Here is a 22,615-nt window from a genome sequence, read left to right as displayed (position 1 = left end):
CCTACACTGCTTTCCAAGGTTTTTATGGTCTTGGCTCTTATATTTAGGTCTTTGATCCATCTTGAGTTGATCTTTGTATAAGGTGTGAGATGGTAATCCTCTTTCATTCTTCTACATATGGCTATCCAGTTCTCCAGGCACCATTTGTTGAATAGGCCATTCTCTCCAAGTTGAGAGGGTTTGGTGGCTTTATCGAATATTATATGGCTATATACATGAGGTTCTATATTTGAACTTTCAATTCAATTTCATTCATCTGTGTGTCTCTCCTTATGCCAATACCATGCTCTTTTCATTACTGTAGCTTTGTAGTATCTTTTGAAGTCAGGAAGAGTGATTCCTCCAATTTTGTTTTTCTTTTTCAATATGTCTTTGGATATTCGGGGCCTCTTTCCTTTCCAAATAAATTTCATAGTTATTTTATCTAGTTCCTTAAAGAAGGCTGTGTTGAATTTTATTGGGATTGCATTGAATGTGTAGATCAGTTTTGGTAGGATAGACATCTTAATAATATTCAGTCTTCCTATCCATAAACAAGGAATATTTTTCCATTTATTTAGGTCTTCTTTGATTTCCTTGAACAGTCTTGTATAGTTCTCAGTGTATAAGTTTTTTACCTCTTTAGTTAAATTTTTTCCTAATTATTTGATTTTGTATTTACTATTGTGAATGGTATTTGTTTCTTGATTTCCTCCTCATCTTGCTCATTATTGGTGTACAGAAACGCTACTGATTTTTGCGCTTTGATCTTATAACCTGCGACTTTGCTGAACTCTTTTATGAGTTCTAGCAGATGTGTTGTAGATCTCTCAGGGTTTTCTATGTATAGGATCATGTCATCTGCAAATATTGAAATTATGACTTCTTCCCTTCCAATTTGAATGCCTTTTATATCTGGTTCTTGCCTCAGTGCTTGAGCAAGTACTTCTAAGACAATGTTAAATAGGAGCAGAGACAATGGGCATCCTTGTCTTGTTCCTGAGTTTAGAGGGAAGGATTTCAGGATTTCGCCATTGTAAACAATGTTGGCTGTAGGTTTTTCATATATACTCTTTATCATGTTCAAAAAGTTTCCTTGTATTCCGATCTTTTGGAGTGTTTTTATCAAGAAGGGGTTCTGTTTTGTCAAATGCCTTTTCTGCATCTATAGATATAATCATGTGATTTTTATCCTTCAATCTGTTTATATGGTATATCACATTGATTGATTATCTTATGTTGAACCATCCTTGCATACCTGGAAGAAATCCCACTTGGTCATGATGTATAATTTGTTTAATGTGTTGTTGAATACGATTAGCAAGTATTTTGTTAAGTATTTTTGCATCTAGGTTCATTAGAGAAATTGGTCTGTAATTTTCCTTTCTTGTGGTGTCTTTGTTTGGCTTGGTACTAGGGTAATTTTGGCATCATAGAAGGAGTTTGGCAATGTTCCTTCTGTTTCGATTTTTTGAAATAGTTTCAACAGGATTGGTGTTAGTTCTTTCTGGAATGTTTTGTAGAATTCACCTCTGAAGCCGTCTGGCCCTGGGCTCTTCTTAGTTGGGAGATTTTTAATGACTGATTCTATCTCTTTGCTTGTGATTGGTTTGTTAAGGTCATCAATTTCTTCTTTCATCAATATGGGCTGCTTATGTGTTTCTAGGAATTTGTCCATTTCCTCTAAATTGTCATTTTTGTTGGAATATAGTTTTTCAAAGTATCCTTTTATGATAGTCTTTATTTCTGTGGGGTCAGTGTTGATATCACCTTTCTCATTTCTTATTTTGTGTATTTGCATCTTTTCTCTTTTTTTCTTTGTTAGTCTCACTAAAGGTTTGTCAATTTTGTTGATCTTCTCAAAAAACCAGCTCTTGGTCTTGTTTATTTTTTCAATTGCTTTCTTATTTTCTATTTCATTTAGTTCTGCTCTTATCTTTGTTATTTCCTTCCTTCTTCTTCCTGTTGGGTTACTTTTTTGTTGTTTTTCTAATTCCATCAAAAGTGCAGTTAGTTCTTCAATTTTTGCTCTTTCTTCTTTTTTAATATGTGAATTTATGGCTATAAATTTCCCTCTCAGTACTGCTTTTGCTGCATCCCATAAATTTTGGTATGTTGTGTTATTATTATCATTTGTTTCAAGGTAGTCATTGATTTCTTTTGAGATTTCCTCTTTGACCCACTGTTTTTCTAAGAGTCTGCTGTTTAATTTCCAAATTGTGGTGTGAAGTCTGAGCCTCCGTCCCTTTTGAATTTCCAGCTTCACTCCACTGTGATCAGAGATATTGTTTTGTATGATTTTGATCTTTCTGAATTCATTAAGCCTTTCTTTGTGGCCTAGGCTATGGTCTATCTTGGAGAATGTTCCATGTGAGCTTGAGAAAAATGTATATCCTGCTGTGTTTGTGTGTAATGATCTATATATGTCTATTAGATCCAGCTTTTCTAATATACTGTTCAAATGTTTTGTTTCTTTAGTTATTCTCTTTTGAGATGTTCTGTCCAGGGTTGATAGTGGTGCATTAAAATCCCCCACTATAATTGTAGATGCATCTATTTTTTGACTTAGTTTTTCCAGCATTTGTCTCACGTATTTAGAGGCAATCTTGTTAGGAGCATAAATATTTATGATCGTTCGATCTTCTTGACAGATTGTCCCTTTCACTAAAATGTAGTATCCTTCTTTGTCTCTCACAATTGTTTCGCATTTAAAGTCTAATTTGTCTGATATTAATATAGCAACTCCTGCCTTTTTTTGGTTGTTGTTTGCTTGTATGATTGTTTTCCAGCCATTCACTTTCAATCTCCATGCGTCTCTGGGTCTAAGATGTGTCTCTTGTAGACAGCATATAGATGGGCCATGTTTCCTTATCCAGTGTCCCAGTCTGAATGTTTTGATAGGTGAGTTTAATCCGTTGACTTTCAGTGTTATTACGTTCAGAGAATTATTTGTGGTAGCCATATTTTGGTTGGTTTTGTGTTTGTTATATTTTGTTTGTATTACTTTATTTTCCCCATCTATTTTTGCCTTTTTGTTGCTCTTACACTCTCCTCCATCTCTGACTGTCCTGTTTTTTCCTTTCTTCCTGCAGAACTCCCTTAAGAATTTATTGAAGGGGAGTTTTCCTGTTGATATAATCTTTCAGTTTCTGTTTATCTGTGAATATCTTGAACTCTCCATCATGTTTGAATGCTAGTTTAGCTGGATCGAGTATTCTTGGTTGGAAATTTTTTTCCTTTAGTACCTTGACTGTATCATACCACTGCCTTCTTGCCTCCATCCTTTTAGATGAGAAATCAGCACTTAATCTTATGGAGCTTCCCTTGTATGTGATGGTTTTCTTTTCTCTTGCTGCTTTTAGAATTTTCTCTTTGTCTTGAGCATTGGATAATTTCACAAGTATATATCTTGGGGTGGGCCTGTTGGGGTTTATGACTAGTGAAGTGCGCTGTGCTTCTTGGATATGTACATCTGTCTCTTTCAGTAGATTTGGGAAGTTTTCAATCATTATTTCCTGCAACACTCCTTCTGACACCTTTTCCTTCTCTTCTCCTTCTGGAGTGCCTATAATACGTATGTTTTAGTGTTTTGCATTATCATTCAGGTCCCTAAGTCCTATCTGGATTTTTTCTACATTTTTATTTACCACTTCTACTATCTGTTTGATTTCCAATGCACAGTCTTCCACATCGCTAATTCTCTGCTCTTCCTCTTCTAGTCTGCTGATATTTGCTGCAAGTGTATTTTTGATTTCTTGAATTGTGGTGTTCATTTCCATCATATCTCTTATTTTTTTGCACATGTCTGCAATTTCCCCTCCAAGTGTTGTCTTCATGTTGTTAACCTCTTTAATTACTTCATCAAATTTGTCGGTGATAAATGTTCTGAGATCTTTCATTGCTTGCGCGAAGTTCTGCTCCCCTTCCTGATTTTTATTTTGTTGATTGGATTCAGCCATGTTTTCCTGATTACTGGTTTGGTTTGTAGATTTTTGTTGCTGTCTTGTCATCATTTTTCCTTGTTGGGTTTAATCAGTTCCGTAGCTTCTTTGTCTCGTCTTGGAGAGTAATAGCTGTTGTTTTTGCGTAAGTGTTGTATCTTCTCTTTGTCACTTTGTTCTTCCTATTCCAATTTCTTATTGCTGGTTAAGTTTACTTTAAAGGAAAGTATTAGTACTGGGGAAAGGCAATTGTGTAAGGAAGGAAAAAGTGTAAAGTAGTATTGGTGATATATGTTAACAAAGTATCAGTATGAGTTATGAGAGGATGGAGGTTAGATCACGTAAATTGTGTAGAGTTATAGTAGTAGGAAAGTACCTATAATGAGGTAGACGACTGAATATGGGAGGGATATGGTACGTACTAAGAAGCTATTGTTTTCGTGAGAGAGGGAAAGAGAAAAGAATGGTAATAGATTCAAGGGCAGATACCAGATGGAAAACTAAACAAAGATATTAGAAATTAAGAGTTAGACACTTTGTGGATCAAAGAAAGGGAGGTGGAATGTAGGAGAGATAGCAGATCATGGAGGATATCAAGTTGTAGGGGAAAGGATAGTGTAGATAGCCTAAATCTATTCACAGAGAAATGAGGCAGTGGAGGATGAGGAAACCCAGCAAATGTGAGGTGTTTCCTGCTGGACCTATTGTATTGTTAAGATAAAATTGAATAAGAAGAAGATCGGGGACAAGAAAAAGAGGCTTAAAAAAAAAGAGAGACTTTGGGGCATATGCTGGGAGAAAAGACTAGGGGATAATGCAATGCCAGGAATCAGAACATTAAAAATCTAGAATAAAAAAAAAAAAAGAAATAGAATAAAAATAAAAACAAAACAAAATAAAACAAAGAAGAAAAAACACAAACATTGAGGGCTAGGACATTCAAGGGCCTCCGATGAACCTCAGGGCATAGTGGATTCAGGGATGTACAGTCTGAGGTATTGAGGCCTCAAGAGGTGTGAGTCTCTGGCGTGTGGGCTGCCAGAGTCCAGGGAACTCAGACCTGGCAACCTCGAGTCCAGTTAACAGGAATCCTGGGAGCACCACAGTGCATCACCGCCTTCAGGGATCCCTGCAGCTGGGTGCCAGCCCTATGGGTGAGGTCTCATCCACAAGCTCTATCCTGTGTTCTGTGTCCTACAATTCACTCCCTTACTAGGGTCTATTGTGTGGATATATCACCAATTGACTTCAGGAACCCTCCCACCCTGTGGTCCCCGGGAATGTCCACCTGGGGGCTCCTCTAGGCTGTAGCCAATTTAATGACTCAGATCAAATATCCAGGTCCGGGGGAGGGGCTCCAGCCAGAAACGCTAATAACAGAATCCAAACCCAAAATTCCCACGCTTCGCAAAATATTCCCCTAATCAGCTTCCAAATGTCTGCCACCCCGTGAGACCCTGGTAGTGTCTCTTTGTTGCTATCACTTTGAGACTGCTGTAGGTCAGCAGCCGGGCTTGAGGGGGGCAGCCTGGCTCTAGGCGGAAATGCTATTGTTTGGGTCTGCAATCAAAAATTCCTCCCGCTTTGCCCTAAAACCCCCGTCTGTCTGCCCAAATGGGTCTGCAAGCACCTCCCTTCCCACCAACCCCCCAGTAGGCCGCCCAGGACCATGAACTCCCAAGTACTGCAAAGGCTCAAAAAAAAACCAAAAAACAAAAAACTACAACAAAAAAAACAAAGAACAGAAACACTACCACCGCGGCTTGGCCCGGCTCCCCTGGCTGCTCCGGCTTGGCCCGGCTCCGCCTGCCGCCGCCGCCGCTCGGCCCGGCTCCCCCCGCTTCTGCGGTGCTAGATGCCTCGGCTCTGCCTACCCAAGGAGGGAATCCTCCACACATAGCCAGGATCTCTGTGTGTATTTCACAGATGGATCCTCTCTGTTACCTTCCCTCCAAATCGATGTCCAGACACCTCCAGACGAGCAAAAATCCCGAAACAACCTGGTCCCAAAGAGTCTCCAATGCTGCCCAGCCGACTCCCTGCAGGAGACCCTAACAGGGAAGTTCACTCAGCCGCCATCTTGCCCCTCTCCTCCCGGTAGCATTTCGTATACCAATAATGAGCAAGATAAGGAGGAAATCAAGAAAAAAATACCATTCACAATAGTAAATAAAAAAATCAAATATTTAGGAATAAATTTAACTAAAGATGTAAATTACTTATACACCGAGAACTACACAAGACTGTTCAAGGAAATCAAAGAAGACCTAAATAAATGGAAGAATATTCCCTGTTCATGGATAGGAAGAATAAATATTATTAAGATGTCTATCCTACCAAAACGGATCTACACATTCAATGCAATTCCAATAAAATTCAACACAGCCTTCTTTAAGGAACTAAAAAAACTAACTATGAAATTTATTTGGAAAGGAAAGAGGCCCCGAATATCCAAAGACATATTGAAAAAGAAAAACAAAATTGGAGGAATCACACTACCTGACTTCAAAACATACTGCAAAGCTACAGTAGTGAAAAGAGCATGGTATTGGCATAAGGAGAGACACACAGACTCATGCAATTTAATTGAAAGTTCTGATATGTAACCTCATACATATAGCCATATAATATTCGATAAAGCCACCAAACCCTCTCAACTGGGAGAGAATGGCCTATTCAACAAATGGTGCCTGGAGAACTAGATAGCCATATGTAGAAGAATGAAAGAGGATTACCATCTCACACCTTATACAAAGATCAACTCAAGATGGGTCAAAGACCTAAATATAAGAGCCAAGACCATAAAGACCTTGGAAAGCAGTGTAGGGAAACATCTACAAGACCTTGTAATAGGAAATGGCTTCATGAACATCACACCAAAGCACGAGCAGCAAAAGAACAAACAGATAAATGGGACTTCCTCAAAATTAAAGCCTTCTGCACCTCAAAGGAGTCTGTCAAGAAAGTAAAAAGGGAACCTACACAGTGGGGGAAAATATTTGGCAACTATATATCTGATAAGAGACTTATAACTTGCATATATAAAGAACTTCTATATGTTGAAAATAAAAAGATAAACAACCCATTTAAAAAATGGGAAAAAGATTTAAACAGACACTTCTTCAAAGAAGAAATACAAATGGCTAAAAAACACTTAAAATGCTCAAAATCTTTAGCTATCAGGGAAATGCAAATCAAAACTGCAATGAGATACCATCTTACTCCTACAAGACTGGCAACTATGAAAAAAACATAAGAATAAAAATTCTGGAGAGGATGTGAAGAAATGGGAACACTCATCCACTTCTGGTGGGAATGCAGAAGGATCCAACCATTCTGGAGGACAGTTTGGCAGTTTCTCAAAAAACTAACCATAGATTTGCCATAATATCCAGCAATTCCACTGCTGGATATATACCCAGCAGAACTGAAGGCAGGGACACAAACCAATATATGCACACTAATATTCATAGCATCATTGTTCACTATCACCAAAAGTTGGAATCAACCCAAATGCCCATCAACAGATGAGTGGATCAATAAAATGTGGTATATACATGCAATGGAATACTACTCGGCTTTAAGAACAAATACACTACAAACACTCATTATAACATGGATGAATCTTGAGAAACTTATGTTGAGTGAATCACCCAGGCATTGAAGGACAAATACTACATGACCTCAATTATATGAAATAAGAAAGCTGCCTCAGAGAGCTAGAGACGGGAAATTAGGCTTACAGGAATTCAGGCAGTAGAGGAAGGATGTAAGCTGACATCTACATAGGTGAAATCTATGATAAGCTGTAGGTAAGTATGTGTACAAGGAAGGGATAAAATGGGGGCATAGGGTAACTTTTGGGTGGGCCTTTGTGGGATTGAGGTGGGCTAAGGATGGGTGGATGGGTAATATTGCCCAAGAAATTGGGGGGAGGGTGGGGCAACATAGGAGAATATCAGGTGTTGGTTGAGAGTATAATGCTGAGAAAATCTTTTCAAAATATAATTAGGAAAGTTACTTGTTTAAGATACTTAAAGGGGATAATCTGATGTAAGAGAGACTCCTAGGGAATATGTGAATGCTCATTTTGCCAGAGTGGGTTATACCATGGGGTAGAGACCCATATAATGAGAGTGAAGGTATATCCACATCCTGGGGAGGACTAATGCCATCAAAGAGGGAACTGTATCTCTCAATAGAATGGTCGCTCCCAGGGCATTAGGGCAGTTGAGCAAGTCAAGTACTCAACAGTGTTGCAAGTATCTCTGAACATGGCTTCTCAAGAAATGAAGATTGACTGTCATTGTGGGCCCCAAGGGGAGGGGGAAATAGATATTGAATATATGGAACCAACGTAACTGTGAGGGCAATAGAAGTGTTTCACAAGTGTACACGAGTATGGATATAAAACATGTAATATTACACCAAAAACATATAGGGTTCGACAGACTAATAATGTAAATTGTAATGTAAAACATAGGATAACTAAAAATTTAGAAAATTGTATAGCAGAAGTATAAACCACAATGTAAACAGAAATGTTACCTTGTTTGAAAGCTATTGTCTTAATATCTGTACATCAGTTTCAGTAAATATGGTATGAATATGTTAAAAGATTATTGCTGTGGAAGGGAAAAGATTTTATATTGGATATGTGGGAGTACTGTATATTGTATATATGAATTACTGTGATCTATGGCTCTTGTGAAGAGAAGCTCAATAATTAGGAGAAACGAAAAGAAATAGATAGGAGGTAGAATTTTTCCAAATCAATATGTATCCTATATCTAACCTTTAAACTCATTGCTATATTCCATTTTAGTATTAAGGGAACCTGGCATTATATTGGGCTTTGCTTTTCAGGAAGTTTTGGATCAGAGTGGTTCAACAATGGCAGTGGAGGAATACTGGTAAGGGATGTTATTGACAGGGGACTTAGTGTTGACAGGGAGTTATACAGGGCCTGTGTCTGGGGTGCATGGAAATGTTTTGATATACTCATAGTGGAAACAATTAAAAACAACAGCTGGGGGGGTGCTGGGTTCTTGGCCAGGGGGTCTCTGTCATGGTCCCTAGGGGAGCAGCAGCAGTCCCCTGGATGCAACGGCAAAGACCAGGAAGGAATGAGGTTTCAACAGTGAGTCCCTGATACTAATGACTATGCTTCTGAGCCTATACACCTGAAATAAGAACACAGCCTAGAGCATCACTGTGCCTAAGGCTTCCCTCCTGACAGCCTCCATGTTACTCAAATGTGGCCAGTCTCAAAGCCAAACTCAGCATGTAAATGCACTGCCTTCCCCCCAGTATGGGACATATCTCCCAGGGATGAGCCTCCCTGGTGCCAAGGGATCACTACCAAGTACCAGCTGATGACGTAACTAGAAAATGACCTTGAATAAAAGGTTCAACGTGGACCAGCAAAATATCCCTGTCTACATATAATAGCAGGAGTTAAAAATGCTTTTTGACCTAAATTAAGTGGGAAATGGAAAGAACAAATAAGTTTATATGGTTATGAGTCTGTAAAAAAGAGTCTGGTGGTTGTAGAAGGATTGCCCTTATGCACACCTGAGCAAAGTCTCAGAGACAGATAAAGTAGATACAACCCCAGGTATTGGTTCTTTTGAGGGCTAAAGAGACCCACAGGATTTATGGTCATGGCAGATAGAGTTTACTGCCATTTCAGTTGGCCCTTCTTTGGAGTTGGTGTTTCTGTGTGATGGAGCTGGACTCACATGTGATCTCTTTTCACAAGCCTTCCCTTTTACTTTAGTGGAATTGTAGTTGATGCTGGGGTTTAAGATATATCTAGGGGATCTGAATCCCTGGACTGACAATATGATAGCCAGGCCCTGAGCCTCAACAGACTTCAGCTCTTACACACTGATTTATTGGACTTATGTCACTCAGCTAACGTGGAGTTGAAGAATGTCAACCACCACACCATGGAGCCAAGAGTGCCTACACCTGAAAGCAGGATTGCATCCAGTATCCATGTGGAATCTAAGCCCCCTCTTGACATAGATGTGGAATGGACACAACCAATCCAAGGTCCACAGGAAGGAGGAACACAGTAAGGATTTGAGTGGACTTACTGATATTCTGTTCATGAACTACTGTGGCCAGTAATCGAGAAAATGTGGCATTGGTGTGGAAAAAGTGGTCATGGTGGCTGCTGGGTGCAGGGAATGGGAGGAAGAGATGAGATGTGGAGGCATTTTCGGGACTTGGAGTTGTCCTGGGTGTTGCTGCAGGGACAGTTACCGGACATTGTAGATCCACCCATGGCCCATTGGATGGAACGTGGGAGAGTAGGGGGTATGATGTGGATCATTGATCATGAAGTGCAGCCATGTCCAGAGTTGTACTCACCAAATGCAATGGATGTGTCATGATGATGGGGGAGAGTGTTGCTGTGGGGGAATGGTGGGGTGGGGGTGATGGCGGTGAATGGAGACCTCATATTTTTTGAATGTAGTATTTTAAAAAAATGAATAAAATAAAATATTACATACTTGGATCACACAAAAAATAATAATATCATCTGATTGTTACCATGTCCATAGTGTAAATTTGGTACACATTCTCCTTACTGCCCCATTATCAACAGTATATCTTTGGCATAGATGCAAGCATATTACAGTTTTACTGCTAACCACAGTCCATAGGTCATCCAGTTGTATTTTCCCCATGCTTCTACACATTCCCACTACCCTGCAGTAGTGATGTGCATTTGCTCTAGCTCACAAAGGACACTCTTGCATCTGTGCCATCAACTACAATTCTCATTCACCTCTTGGTTTACTGTGCTATTCAGTTGCTAGGTTATTCTCTAGCATTTGGTTAATTGGTATTTACATCCCTAAACTATCACTTTCGGGCACATTCCCATTTAGAAACTAGCTGTTACTCTCCATTTGTTACCATCCACTCTATACATTTTGACACTTTTACATTAATGCTAATTGAAGTAGTTCATCTCAGTCCTCCTCTTATCTCCTTTAAGAATTCACCACCTACCACCAGGGCTTGAATATATTTTCCTTTAATTTCTTCTAGAAGTTTTATGGTTCTTGCTTTTATATTTAGGTTTTTGATCCATTTTGAGTTAATTTTTGGATAACATGTGAGATAGGGGTCCTCTTTCCTTATTTTGGCTATGGATATCCAGCACTGTTTGTTGAATGGACTTTTCTGCCCAAGTTGTGTGGGTTTGACAGGCTAGTAAAAAAATCTCTTAACCATACATGTGAGGATCTGTTTCTGAACCATCAATTTGGTTCCACTGGTCTATGTGTCTGTCTTTATGCCAGCAACATGCTGTTTTTACCCCTATAGCTAGGTAATATATTTTAAAGTCTGGAGATGAGAGTTTGTTTTTCCTTTTTAAGATGTTTCTGTCTATTCAGGACCCTTTACCCTTTCAAGTAAATCTGATAATATTTCAGTTAAAAAAATACTGGTGGAATTTTTATCAGGATTGCACAAAATCTATATATCTATTTGCATAGAATTGACATCTTTATAATATTTGGTCTTCCAATCCATGAGCATGGAATGTTCTTCCAGTTATTTAGGACTTTTAAAATTTCTTTTAACAGTGAGTTGCAGTTTTCTGAATACAAGTGTTTTACATCATTGATTAAGTTTATTCCTATTTGAGTTTATCTGTCATTTTATTTTCCCCACTCTTTTGACTCTTGGTTACTTTTACTGATATAAACTTCATTTTTAGACTCTCTTCCAGGCCCCTCTCTCTTGTCTTTTCAGTCTCTAGCACTTTGTTTAACATTTCCTGCAAATCTTGTCTCTTGATTAGAAATTCTCTCAGTTTCTGTTTATCTGTGAATATTCTAATCTTGCCTTCAATTTTGAAAGACAATCTTGTCAGATAAAAGATTCTTGGAGACTCATAGCCATATAAACTCATTTGTCTTTTCCATGTCCCCTTTTATTCAGGTCAAAAAGTATTTTTAACTCCTGGTATTATATATAGACTGAGATATTCTGCTGGTCCGAGTTGACCCTTTTATTCAAGGTCATTTTCTAGTTACATCATCAGCTGGTACTTGGTAGTAATCCCTGAGCACCAGGGAGGCTCATCCCCGGGAGTCGTGTCCCACACTGGGGGGAAGGCAACACATTTACATGCTGAGTTTGGCTTCAATACTGGCCTATGATGTGGACCATTGACCATGAGGTGCAGTGGTGCTCAGAGATGTATTCAGCAAATGCAATGAATGTCTCATGATGATGGAGGAGATTGTTGTTATGGGGGGAGGAGTGGGGTGAGGGGGGTGGACGGTATATGGGGACCTATATTTTTTGAATGTAATATTTAAAAAAAATAAAGGAAAACAATTTCCTTCTTATAAAAAAAAGATTCTTGGGAAGTTTTTCTGTTGTAGTATCTTAAATATATCATACCACTGTCTTCTTGCTTCCATGGTTTTTGGTGAGAAATCAGCACTTAATCTTATTGGGTATCCCTTATATGTTACTCACTGCTTTTCTCTTGCTGCTCTCAGCATTCTTTCTTTGTCTTTGGCATTTGACATTCTGATGAGTATGTTGTTATATGTTTTACAACTTCCTTTCTTCTTATAGCTGCATAATATTCCATCATGTGAATAGACCACAGTTTATTTATCCATTCATCTGTTGATGGACACCTGGTTGTTTTCTTTGGGTCATTTGTCTTTTTATTGTTGAGTTGTAACATCTCTTTATATATCCTGGATTTTAAACCCTTATCTGACATGTGATTTCCAAAGATTTTCTCTCATTGAGTGGACTACCTTTTCACTTTTTTGACAAAGTCCTGGGAGGTGCAAAAGTGTTCAATTTTGAGGAGGTCGCACTTCTCTATTTTTTCTTTTGTTGTGCATGCTTTGGGTGTAAGGTCCAAGAAACCACCACCTATTACAAGTTCTTGAAGATGTTTCCCTACATTTTCTTCTAGTAGTTCTATGGTCCTGCCTTTTATATTTAGGTCTATGATCTATTTTGAGTTGATTCTTGTATAGGAAGTGAGATAGGGGTCAACTTTCATTCTTTTGGTTATAGATATCCAGTTGTCCCAGGACCATTTGTTGAAAACACTATTTTGTCTCATTAATAGTGACTCAGTAGGTTTGTCAAAAACCAGTCAATTGTATAGATGTGAGTTTATTTCTGGGTTCTCAATTCTGTTCCACTGTTTGATGTGTCTATATTTACACCAGTACCATGCTGTTTTGACTACTGTAGCTTTGTAATATGTTTCAAGGACAGGCAGTGAAATTCTTACTACATCGAGTAAGCTGTTCAGAGTTTGATTGGTATTGAATTGAATCTATAAATCAGTTTGGGTAAGATTGAAATCTTATTTATTCTTCCAATCCATGATCACAGAATGTCTTTCTGTTTGTTTAGATCTTTTAAAATTTCTTTCTTTTATTTTTTTAAAGATACACAGATAACACAAAATGTTACATTAAAAAATATAAGAGGCTCCCATATACCCCACTTCCCCTCACTCAACCCATATCAACAACCTCTTTCATCAGTGTGGCACATTCATTGCATTTGATGAATACATTTTGGAGCACTGTTACACTGCATGGATTATAGTTTACATTTCTTTTAGCATTGTTTTGTAGTTTTCTGCATATAGGCCCTGTACTTGTTTGGTTAAATTAATTCCTAGGTATTTGAGTCTTTTTTGTTGCTATTGAAAATGGAGATTTCCCCCTGATCATCTCCGCAGATTGTTCAGTACTAATGTATAAAAACATTACTGATTTTTGTGTGTTTATCTTTTATCCTACCATTTTGCTGAACTAATTTATTAGCTCAAGTAGCTTTGTTGTGTATAATTCAGGATTTTCTAAGTACAGGATCATGTCATACATAAACATTGAGAATTTTACTTCTTTTCCTATTTGGATGCCTTTAATTTTTTTTTTCTTGTCTAATTGCCCTAGATAGAACTTCTAGTACATTATTGAATAACAATGGTGAACGCATCCTTGTCTTTTTCCCAATCTTAATGGGAAAGTGTTTCAAACTTTGAGTATGATGTTGACCATGGGTTTATCATATTGAGGAAATTTCCTTCTATTCCTAACTTTTGAAGTGTTTTTATCAAAAAAGATGTCAGATTTTGTTGAATGCCTTTTCTGAGTCGATTGAGTTGACCATTTGTTTTTTCCCCTTCAATTTGCTAATGTGGTGTGTTACATTGATTGATTTTCTTATGTTGAATTGGCACTCATACCAGGAATAAATCCCACTTGGTCATGATGTATATGTCTTTTGATATGCTGTTGGATTGGATTTGCAAGTATTTTGTGGGGAATTTTTGCATCTTATGTTCATTAGAGAGATTCATCTGTAATTTTCTTGTAGTGTCTTTCTCTGGTTTTGGTATTAGTGTGATATTGGCTTCATAAAATGTGTTGGGTAATTTTCCTTCTTATTCAGTATTTTGGGAAGAGTTTAAACAGGATTGGTGTTAATTCTTTTCATAATGCTTGGTATACTTCACCTGTGAAGCCATCTGATAAGGGACTTTTCTTTGCTGGGAGATTTTTGATGATGTGTTCACTTTCTTTAAACATGATTGGTTTGTTAAGTTCTTGTATTTCTTGTAGTGTCAGTGTAAGTTGGTTGTGTGTTTTTAGGAATTTTTTTAAATTTCATCTAGGTTGTCTAGTTTGTTGGTATACAGTTTTTCATAATATCCTCTTATGATTATTTTTATTTCTATGGGGTCAGTTGTACCTTTCCCCCTTTCATTTCTGATTGTAGTTAGTTGCATCTTCTCTTTTTTTGTTAGTCTAGCTAGGGGTTTGTCCATTTTATTGATCTTCTGAAAGAATCAGTTTTTGGTTTGGTTGATTTTCTCTTTTTTTTCTCTATTTAATTTATTTCTACTCTAATCTTTATTATTTGTTTCCTTCTCCTTCTTCTGGGATTGGTTTGCTTTTTTTTCCTCTAAATTTCTTTAGTTGTTCAGTTAAATATTTGAGTTTAGCTCTTTCTTCTTTTTTTAATAAAGATATTTAGAGCTATAAATTTCTTTCTGAAGACTGCCTTCACTGTACCCAATAAGTTTTGATAAGTTGTGATCTTGTTTTCATTTGTCTCAATATATTTACTCATTTCACTTGCAACTTCTTTGATCCACTGATTATTTAGGAGTGTGTTTTTCAGCCTCCACACATTTGCAAACTTACTTTTTTCCTGTCTATTATTGATTTCCAGTTTCATTCCATTATGATCTAAGAAGATGCTTTGTATAAACTCAATTTTTTAATATTGATTGAGAACTGCATTGTGCCCTAACATGTGGTCTATCCTGGAGAAAGATCCTTGGGCACTTGAGAAGAATGTATAACCCACTAAAGTTGGATGCAGTGATCTGTACATGTTAGGCCTAATTATTTTATCATATTGCTCACGTTTTCTGTTTCCTTGTTGTTCTTTTGTCTAGTTGTTTTATCTAATGATGTAAGTTGGGTGTTGAAGTCTCGAATGATTATTGTAGAGATATCTCTCTCTCCCTTCAGTTTCCCAGAGTTTGTCTCATGTATTTTGGGGCACCATGGTTAGATGCATAGATATTTCTCACTGTTTAATCTTCCTAGTGGGTTGTCCCTTTTATTAATATGTAATGGTCTTCTGAATCTCCTATAACTTTTTTGCATTTAAAGTCTGTTTTGTATGATATTAGTGTAGCTACCCCTGCTCATTTTTGGTTGCTATTCATGTGGAGTATCTTTTTCCAACCTTTCACTTTCAGCCAGTTTGTATCCCTGGGCCAAAGGTGAGTTTCTTGTAAGCAGCATGTGGATAGTTCACTTTTTTTTTCCATTCTGTCAGCCTGTATCTTTTTATTGGGGAGTGTAATTCATTCACATTCAATGATATTACTGAAAATGCACTATTTACTTCCTCTATTTTATTCTTTGGTTTTCATATGTAATATCTTATTTTTATCTGTCTTTTTGCTCTCTTGATTATCCTTTCTGCTATTCTTTCTTTTATACTCTCCTACAAGCTTGTCTCTCCTGTCTTTTTCTTTCAAGTTCTAAGGGTTCCTTTAATATTTCCTGCAAAGAGCGGATTCTTTTTTTTTTTTTTGCAAACTCTTAGTTTCTGTTTGTTTGTGAATATTTTATACTCACCTTCATATTTGAAGGACAATTTTGCTGGTTAAAAAATTCTCAGCTGGCAGTTTTCTCTTTCCATATCCTAATTGTATCATACTACTGTCTTCTCACCTCCATGATTTCTGAAGAGAAATCTGCACTAAATCTTACTGGACATCCCTTGTATATGATGGCTTGCTTCTCCCTTGCTGCTCTGAGAATTTTCTTTTTACCTTTGACATCTGACATTCTGAGTAGTATGTGTCTTGGAGTAGGTCTATTTGGATTTATTCTGCTTGGGATACCTGTAGTGTGCTTCTTGGACATGTAAGTTCATTTCTTTTATGATAGTTGAGACATTTTCAGCTATGATTTCCTCAAATACTCTTTCTGCCCCTTTTCCTTTCTCTTCTCCTTCTGAACTCCCATGACATATATGTTGCTGTGTTTTGTGTTGTCATTCAACTCTCTGAGCCCCTGCTTAATTTTTTCCCATTCTTTACACTCTCTGTTCTTTTCTCTCTTCAATTTTAGCTGTTCTGTCTTTGGTATCACTTATTCTTTCTTATACTCATTTGAGTCTGCTCTTGTATGCCTCATATGTGTCTTTGAGCTCATCTTTGTCTTTCATTCCCATGAGTTCTGTTACTTTTCCATTTAGGATTTCAAATTCTTGTTTGTGCTCACTCAAAGTCTTCTTTATATCATTTATCTATTTAACCATATTGTCTTTCAAGTCAATTTGATTTGGAAATTTGTGTACATCTTACGGATTAGTTCTCTCAAATTCTGCATCTCTTCTGGGGCATTGATATTTTCCTTTTCTTGGGCTATGTCTCCTGTTTTCTTAGTATGGTTCATGATTTTTTGCTGACATCTAGGCATCTGATTAGGAAGTAGTTTACTCAGATGCTCAATTTCTTTCTCTCTTGTAGGGATTTATTCATAGGAGACTGTGTATTATCACTGTTCTTTGATTATTGGTTCTATCTGGATTGTTAGGATTGTTCTGTTGGTTGTTCAAAACTGGGCACTGAACCCAGTAATTTGTTGTAGAGTTGTTTCTTAGGCTTTGGGGAGGGAAGCTACAGAGGCCAGAAAAAGCCTCTCCTACTTATTTTTAATTTTCTTGAGTGAACTTCCTTGTTCTGCCAGCAGATGGTGTTCTTTGGCAGTTCTCAGTTCAATGCATGATAAAAGTGTATTTACAAAACATATGCATGTCATCATACAAAATTCCCATACACCTCTCCACAGCCACTTTGTTTTGTCATGAAACATTTGTACAAAACTATGAAAGAATATCATCAAAATATTACTAACTATAGCCCATATATTAATTTGGTGAACTTTTCCCACAATTATTAACACCCTATATTACTAGTATATATTTGTTATTGTTTGGGAGAAAACATTCTCATATTTGTCCTGTTAACCACAATTCATCCTCCTCCACCGGATTCCCTGTGTTATACAGTCCCATGCTTTGTTACAATCCATTTAAAATGTACACTCAGTGGCAATCGTTTTCTTTACAAGGTTGTGCTGTCATCAGCTCAGCCCATTTCAAAATATACTCATTACTCCAAAAGGAAAAACCCTATGTCCCCTTAAACCCCTCTATGGTTATTCCTCAGTACTGAAATATCTTCTTGCTATTGCTGCAAAATATTACAATATTACTATTAACTACCATCCATAAATTACATTAGTTGTAATTTTCCTGTGTATCACCATATTCTTAGCACTTTGTAAAAGTGTGGGGTTTATGGGAATGTCATATTTTTCAATGAAACACTTTTTGTGACCTTTTTTTAAAAAAAAAAGATAATGAAAAAATTTTAAAAAAGAGAGGCATTCTTATATTTATACTATTAGCCACAGTCTTCACCTACCACTGAAATGACTACGTTCTATATTCCCTAGATTATTTTCCAGTTTCCTTTCAATTGAAATTTTCTTGCAGACTGCCCCTCTTTCAGCCACAATCACATTTATAAATCAGCAGTATTGGTTATGCTTATTATAATGTGTTATTTTCAACTCTATTCATTTCCATACTTTAAAAATTAACCTTATTAATAATGTTAATAATGTTATATATTAATAATATATATTAATAATGTTATATATATATATATATATCATTATCTTATTCTCAACCCACCTTCTATTTTCTAGTAATGTATACTCTAAAGCTTAACTCCATAAATTTATTAATTGTATTTAATTCATACAAGTGAGACCATACAATATTTGTCCTTTTGTGTCTGGCTTATTTCATTCAACATAATATTCTCTAGGTTCATTCATGTTGTCATATGTATCCTGATTTCATATCTTCTTACTGATGAATAATGTTCCATTGTGTGTGTATATAGCACATTTTGTCTATCCATTCATTGGTTGATGGACACTAGGGCTGGTTGCATATTTTAGAAATTGTGAATAATGATGCTTTGAACACCAGTGTGCAAGTGTCTGTTAATGACCTTGCTTTCAGTTCTTCTGAATATGTTCCTAGTAACTGGATTGGTGGATCATATGGCAGTTTTATATTCAACTTCTTTAGATACAGACACACTCTCTTCCACAGAGGCTGTACCATTCTACAGTCCCACCGACACTTGTGTGTTGCTGTTTCTCTACATCCTTTCCAGCACTCATGGTTTACTGTTATTTTAGTAATGGCCATTCTATAAGGTGTGGAATGATATCTTAGTGTGGTTTTGACTGGCATTTCTCTAAAAGAAAAATTGTTGAGAGTTCCTTCATGTGCTTGTTGGCCATTTGTATTTCCTCTTTGGAAAACTTCCCTATTCAAGTTTTTTGCTCATTTTTATTTTTTTTTTATTTTTTATTTTTTTTTTTTTTTTTTAATAATTTTTTTATTTTTTATTGACTTTGTAATCATATTACATTAAAAATATATATGTGAGGTCCCATTCAACCCCATCCCCCCACCCCCCCCTCTCCCCCCCCCAACAACACTCGTTCCCATCATCATGACACATCCATTGGATTTTGTAAGTACATCTTTGGGCACCTCTGCACCTCATATACATTGGTTCACATCATAGCCCATACTCTCCTCCATTCCATCCAGTGGGCCCTGTGAGGATTTACAATATCCGGTGATTGCCTCTGAAGTACCATCCAGGGCAGCTCCATGTCCCAAAGACGCCTCCACCTCTCATCTCTTCCTGCCTTTCCCCATACCCTTCGTCCACTATGTCCACTTTTCCCATTCCAATGCCACCTCTTCTATGTGGACATTGGATTGGTTGTGTCCATTGCACCTCTATGTCAAGAGGAGGGTCAGATTCCACCTGGATGCTGGATGCAATCCTCCCATTTTCAGTTGTAATCACTCTAGGCTCCATGGTGTGGTGGTTGTCCTTCTTCAACTCCATCTTAGCTGAGTGTGGTAAGTCCAATAAATCAGATTGTAGGTGCTGGAGTCTGTTGAGGCTCAGGATCTGGCTATCACATTGTCAGTCCAGAGATTCAAATCCCCTAAATATATCTTAAACCCCAACATTAACTGCACCTCCAGCACATTGGCATGAAAGTCTTATGAAAGGAGATCCCATCTGAGTCCAGATTCATCACACATAAACACCATTTCCAAAGAGGGGTCATCTGCCCTGGTAGTTAACCCCATCGGCCATGACCATAACTCCCGTGGGTCTCTTTAGCCCTCAAAGGAACCAATATCTGGGGGTTGTATCTGCTTTATCTGTCTCTCTGACTCAGCTCAGTTGTGCATGAGGGCAAACCTCCTGCCAGCCTCCAGACTCTTTTTTAGAAACTCGTAGCCATATAAACTCATTTCTCCTTTCCATTTCCCCCTTACTTTAGGTCAAACAGCATTTTAAAGTCATGGTATTTTATGTAGACATGGATATTCTGCTGATCCGCATTGAACCTTCCGTATAAGGTCATTTTCCAGTTGCATCATCAGTTGGTAGTTGATAGTGGTCCCTCGTTGCCAGGGAGGCTCATCCCCGGGTGTCATGTCCCACGCTGGGGGGAAGGCATTGCATTTACATGCTGAGTTTGGCTTTGAGACTGGCCACATTTGAGTAACATGAAGGCTGACAGGAGGAAATTCCCAGGCACAAAGTTGTTCTAGGCCTTGTTCTTATTTTAGGTTTATCAGCTCACAAGCATAGTCATTAGCATCCGGGGCTCACTGTTGAACCCTCACTCCCTCCCGGACCCCGCCACTGTACATGGGAGACTGTCGCTGCTCCCCTAGGGACCACGACAGAGCACCACTGGCCAGGAACCCAGTACCCCCCCTACTGTGGTTTTTAATTGTTGCCACTATGAGTATATCCAAACATTACCATGCACCCTGGACATATGTTCTGTACAGCTCCCTGTCAGCCATATATCACCTGTCATTGGTATCCCATACCAGTATCCCTCCATTGCCATTGTTGAAACACTCTGTGATCCAGAACTCCCCGAAATTTGAAGCCCAATATAATTTCATGGTCCCTTACTAGGGAATGGCATATAGCGATGAGCTTAAAGGATAGATAAAGAACTTGGATAAAGTTAGATAAAGAACTTAGATAAAGAATGTTGACTTGAAAAAATTCCACATCCTATCTTTTTCTTTCCCCCCCCCCCCCCCAATTATTCAGCTTTTCTTCACAGGAGTCCTAGACCACAGCAATGTATATATATAATATACAGCACTCCCACACATCCACCAGAAAACCTTTTCCCTTCCACAGTGATACTCTTACGCCCTATTCATATCATATTTACTTAAAGTGATGTACAGAGTCTGAGACATTAGCTTTCTAACAAGGTGACATGTGTGCTTACATTGTGGTGCATACTTTAGGATACACAGTTCCTTACATTTTTAGTTATCCTATGTTTTACATTATGGTTTACATTATCAGTCTGTCATCTCCTATATGTTATAGTGTAATATTACATGTTTTATATCCATCCTTGTGTACTCTCAAGAAACTCCTCTCTTACCCCCCATTTACTTTGGTTCCACACATTTAACGTCCATTTTCCCTTCCACCTTGGTGTCCTCAGTGATAGCCAACCTCCGTTTCCTGAGGAGCCACTTCCAGAGATAGATGGAATAGTGTTCAGGTCCTAACTTACTCAACTGCCCCAATGCCCTGGGAGCCACCCTTTCTCTCGAGGGATACAGTTCCCTCTATTTGATGGCATTAGTCCTCCCCAGGATGTGGGTCCACCCCCACTCTCACTACTTGGGTTTCTACCCCATGGTGTCACCCACTCTGGCAGAATGAGCATTTAGACATTCCCCAGGAGCCCGTCCTGCATCAGACCCTCCCCTCCGAGCATTCTAAACAGGTAACCCTCTTTATTATATTTTGATATGATTTTCTCGGCATTTTACTCTCCACCAACACCTGACCCTCTCCTGTGTTCGTATGCTACCCCTCCCTCCCCCCACTTTTGGGCAACGTTACCCATCCGTCCCTCCCCAGCCACCCTCAAACCCGCAAAGCCCCAACCAAAGGCAACCCCTTGCCCCCCTTTTATCTCTTCTTTGTGTTCATACTTACCACCATCTCGTCTTAAATTCGACCCCTGCAGACATCGGCTCATATCCTTCCTCCACCCTCCGATTTCCTGTAAGCCTATCGTTCAGTCTCTTGCTATCTAGGGCAGCTTGTTTATTTCATATCATTGAGGTCATGTAGTATTTGTCCTTCAATGTCTGGGTTGCTTCACTCAACATAAGGTTCTCAAGATTCATCCATGTTATCACATGTGTTTGTAGTGTGTTTGTTCTTACAGCCGAGTAGTATTCCATTGTGTGTATATACCACATTTTATTGATCCACTCATCTGTTGATGGGCATTTGGGTTGATTCCAACTTTTGGCAATAGTGAACAATGCTGCTATGAACATTGGTGTACATATATCGGTTTGTGTTCTTGTTTTCAGTTCTGCTGGGTATATACCTAGCAGTGGTATTGCTGGGTCATATGGCAAATCTATGGCTAGTTTTTTGAGAAACTGCCATACTGTCCTCCAGAATGGTTGGATCCTTCTGCATTCCCACCAGCAGTGGATGAGTGTTCCCCTTCCTTCACATCCTCTCCAGCACTTGTATTCTTCTGTTTTTTTCATAGCTGCCAATCTTATGGGTGTAAGATGGTATCTCATTGTAGTTTTGATTTGCATTTCCCTGATAGCTAGAGATTTGGAACATTTTTTCATGTGCTTTCTTGCCATTTGTATTTCTTCTTCGGAGAAGTGTCTGTTTAAGTCTTTTTCCCATTTTTTAAATGGGTTGTTTATCTTTTTATTTTCAAGATATAGGAGTTCTTTATATATGCAAGTTATAAGTTTCTTATCAGATATATGGTTGCCAAATATTTTCTCCCACTGTGTGGGCTCCCTTTTTACTTTCTTGACAAACTCCTTTGAGGTGCAGAAGGCTTTAATTTTGAGGAAGTCCCATTTATCTATTAGTTCTTTTGCTGCTCGTGCTTTTGGTGAGATATTCATAAATCCATTTCCTATTACAAGGTCCTGTAGAT

At 38.0% G+C, this 22,615-nt stretch overlaps 1 protein-coding gene across 1 annotated transcript in view; it reads right to left on the bottom strand.

Annotated features, from left to right (window-relative positions):
* The window catches only part of MTMR8 (myotubularin related protein 8), a 107,810-nt gene that overhangs the window by 27,084 nt on the left and 58,111 nt on the right, over positions 1-22,615 (bottom strand). Inside the window, 1 exon segment of the mRNA XM_071212967.1 lies at positions 20,807-20,815. Within this exon segment, the coding sequence (XP_071069068.1) occupies positions 20,807-20,815 (9 nt within the window).

Source organism: Dasypus novemcinctus, chromosome X, assembly GCF_030445035.2.
Source record: "Dasypus novemcinctus isolate mDasNov1 chromosome X, mDasNov1.1.hap2, whole genome shotgun sequence".
Classification (NCBI taxonomy): Eukaryota; Metazoa; Chordata; class Mammalia; order Cingulata; family Dasypodidae; genus Dasypus; species Dasypus novemcinctus.
Note: the sequence above shows the minus strand (reverse complement) of the source record. Positions and strands in the feature narration are given on the sequence as shown.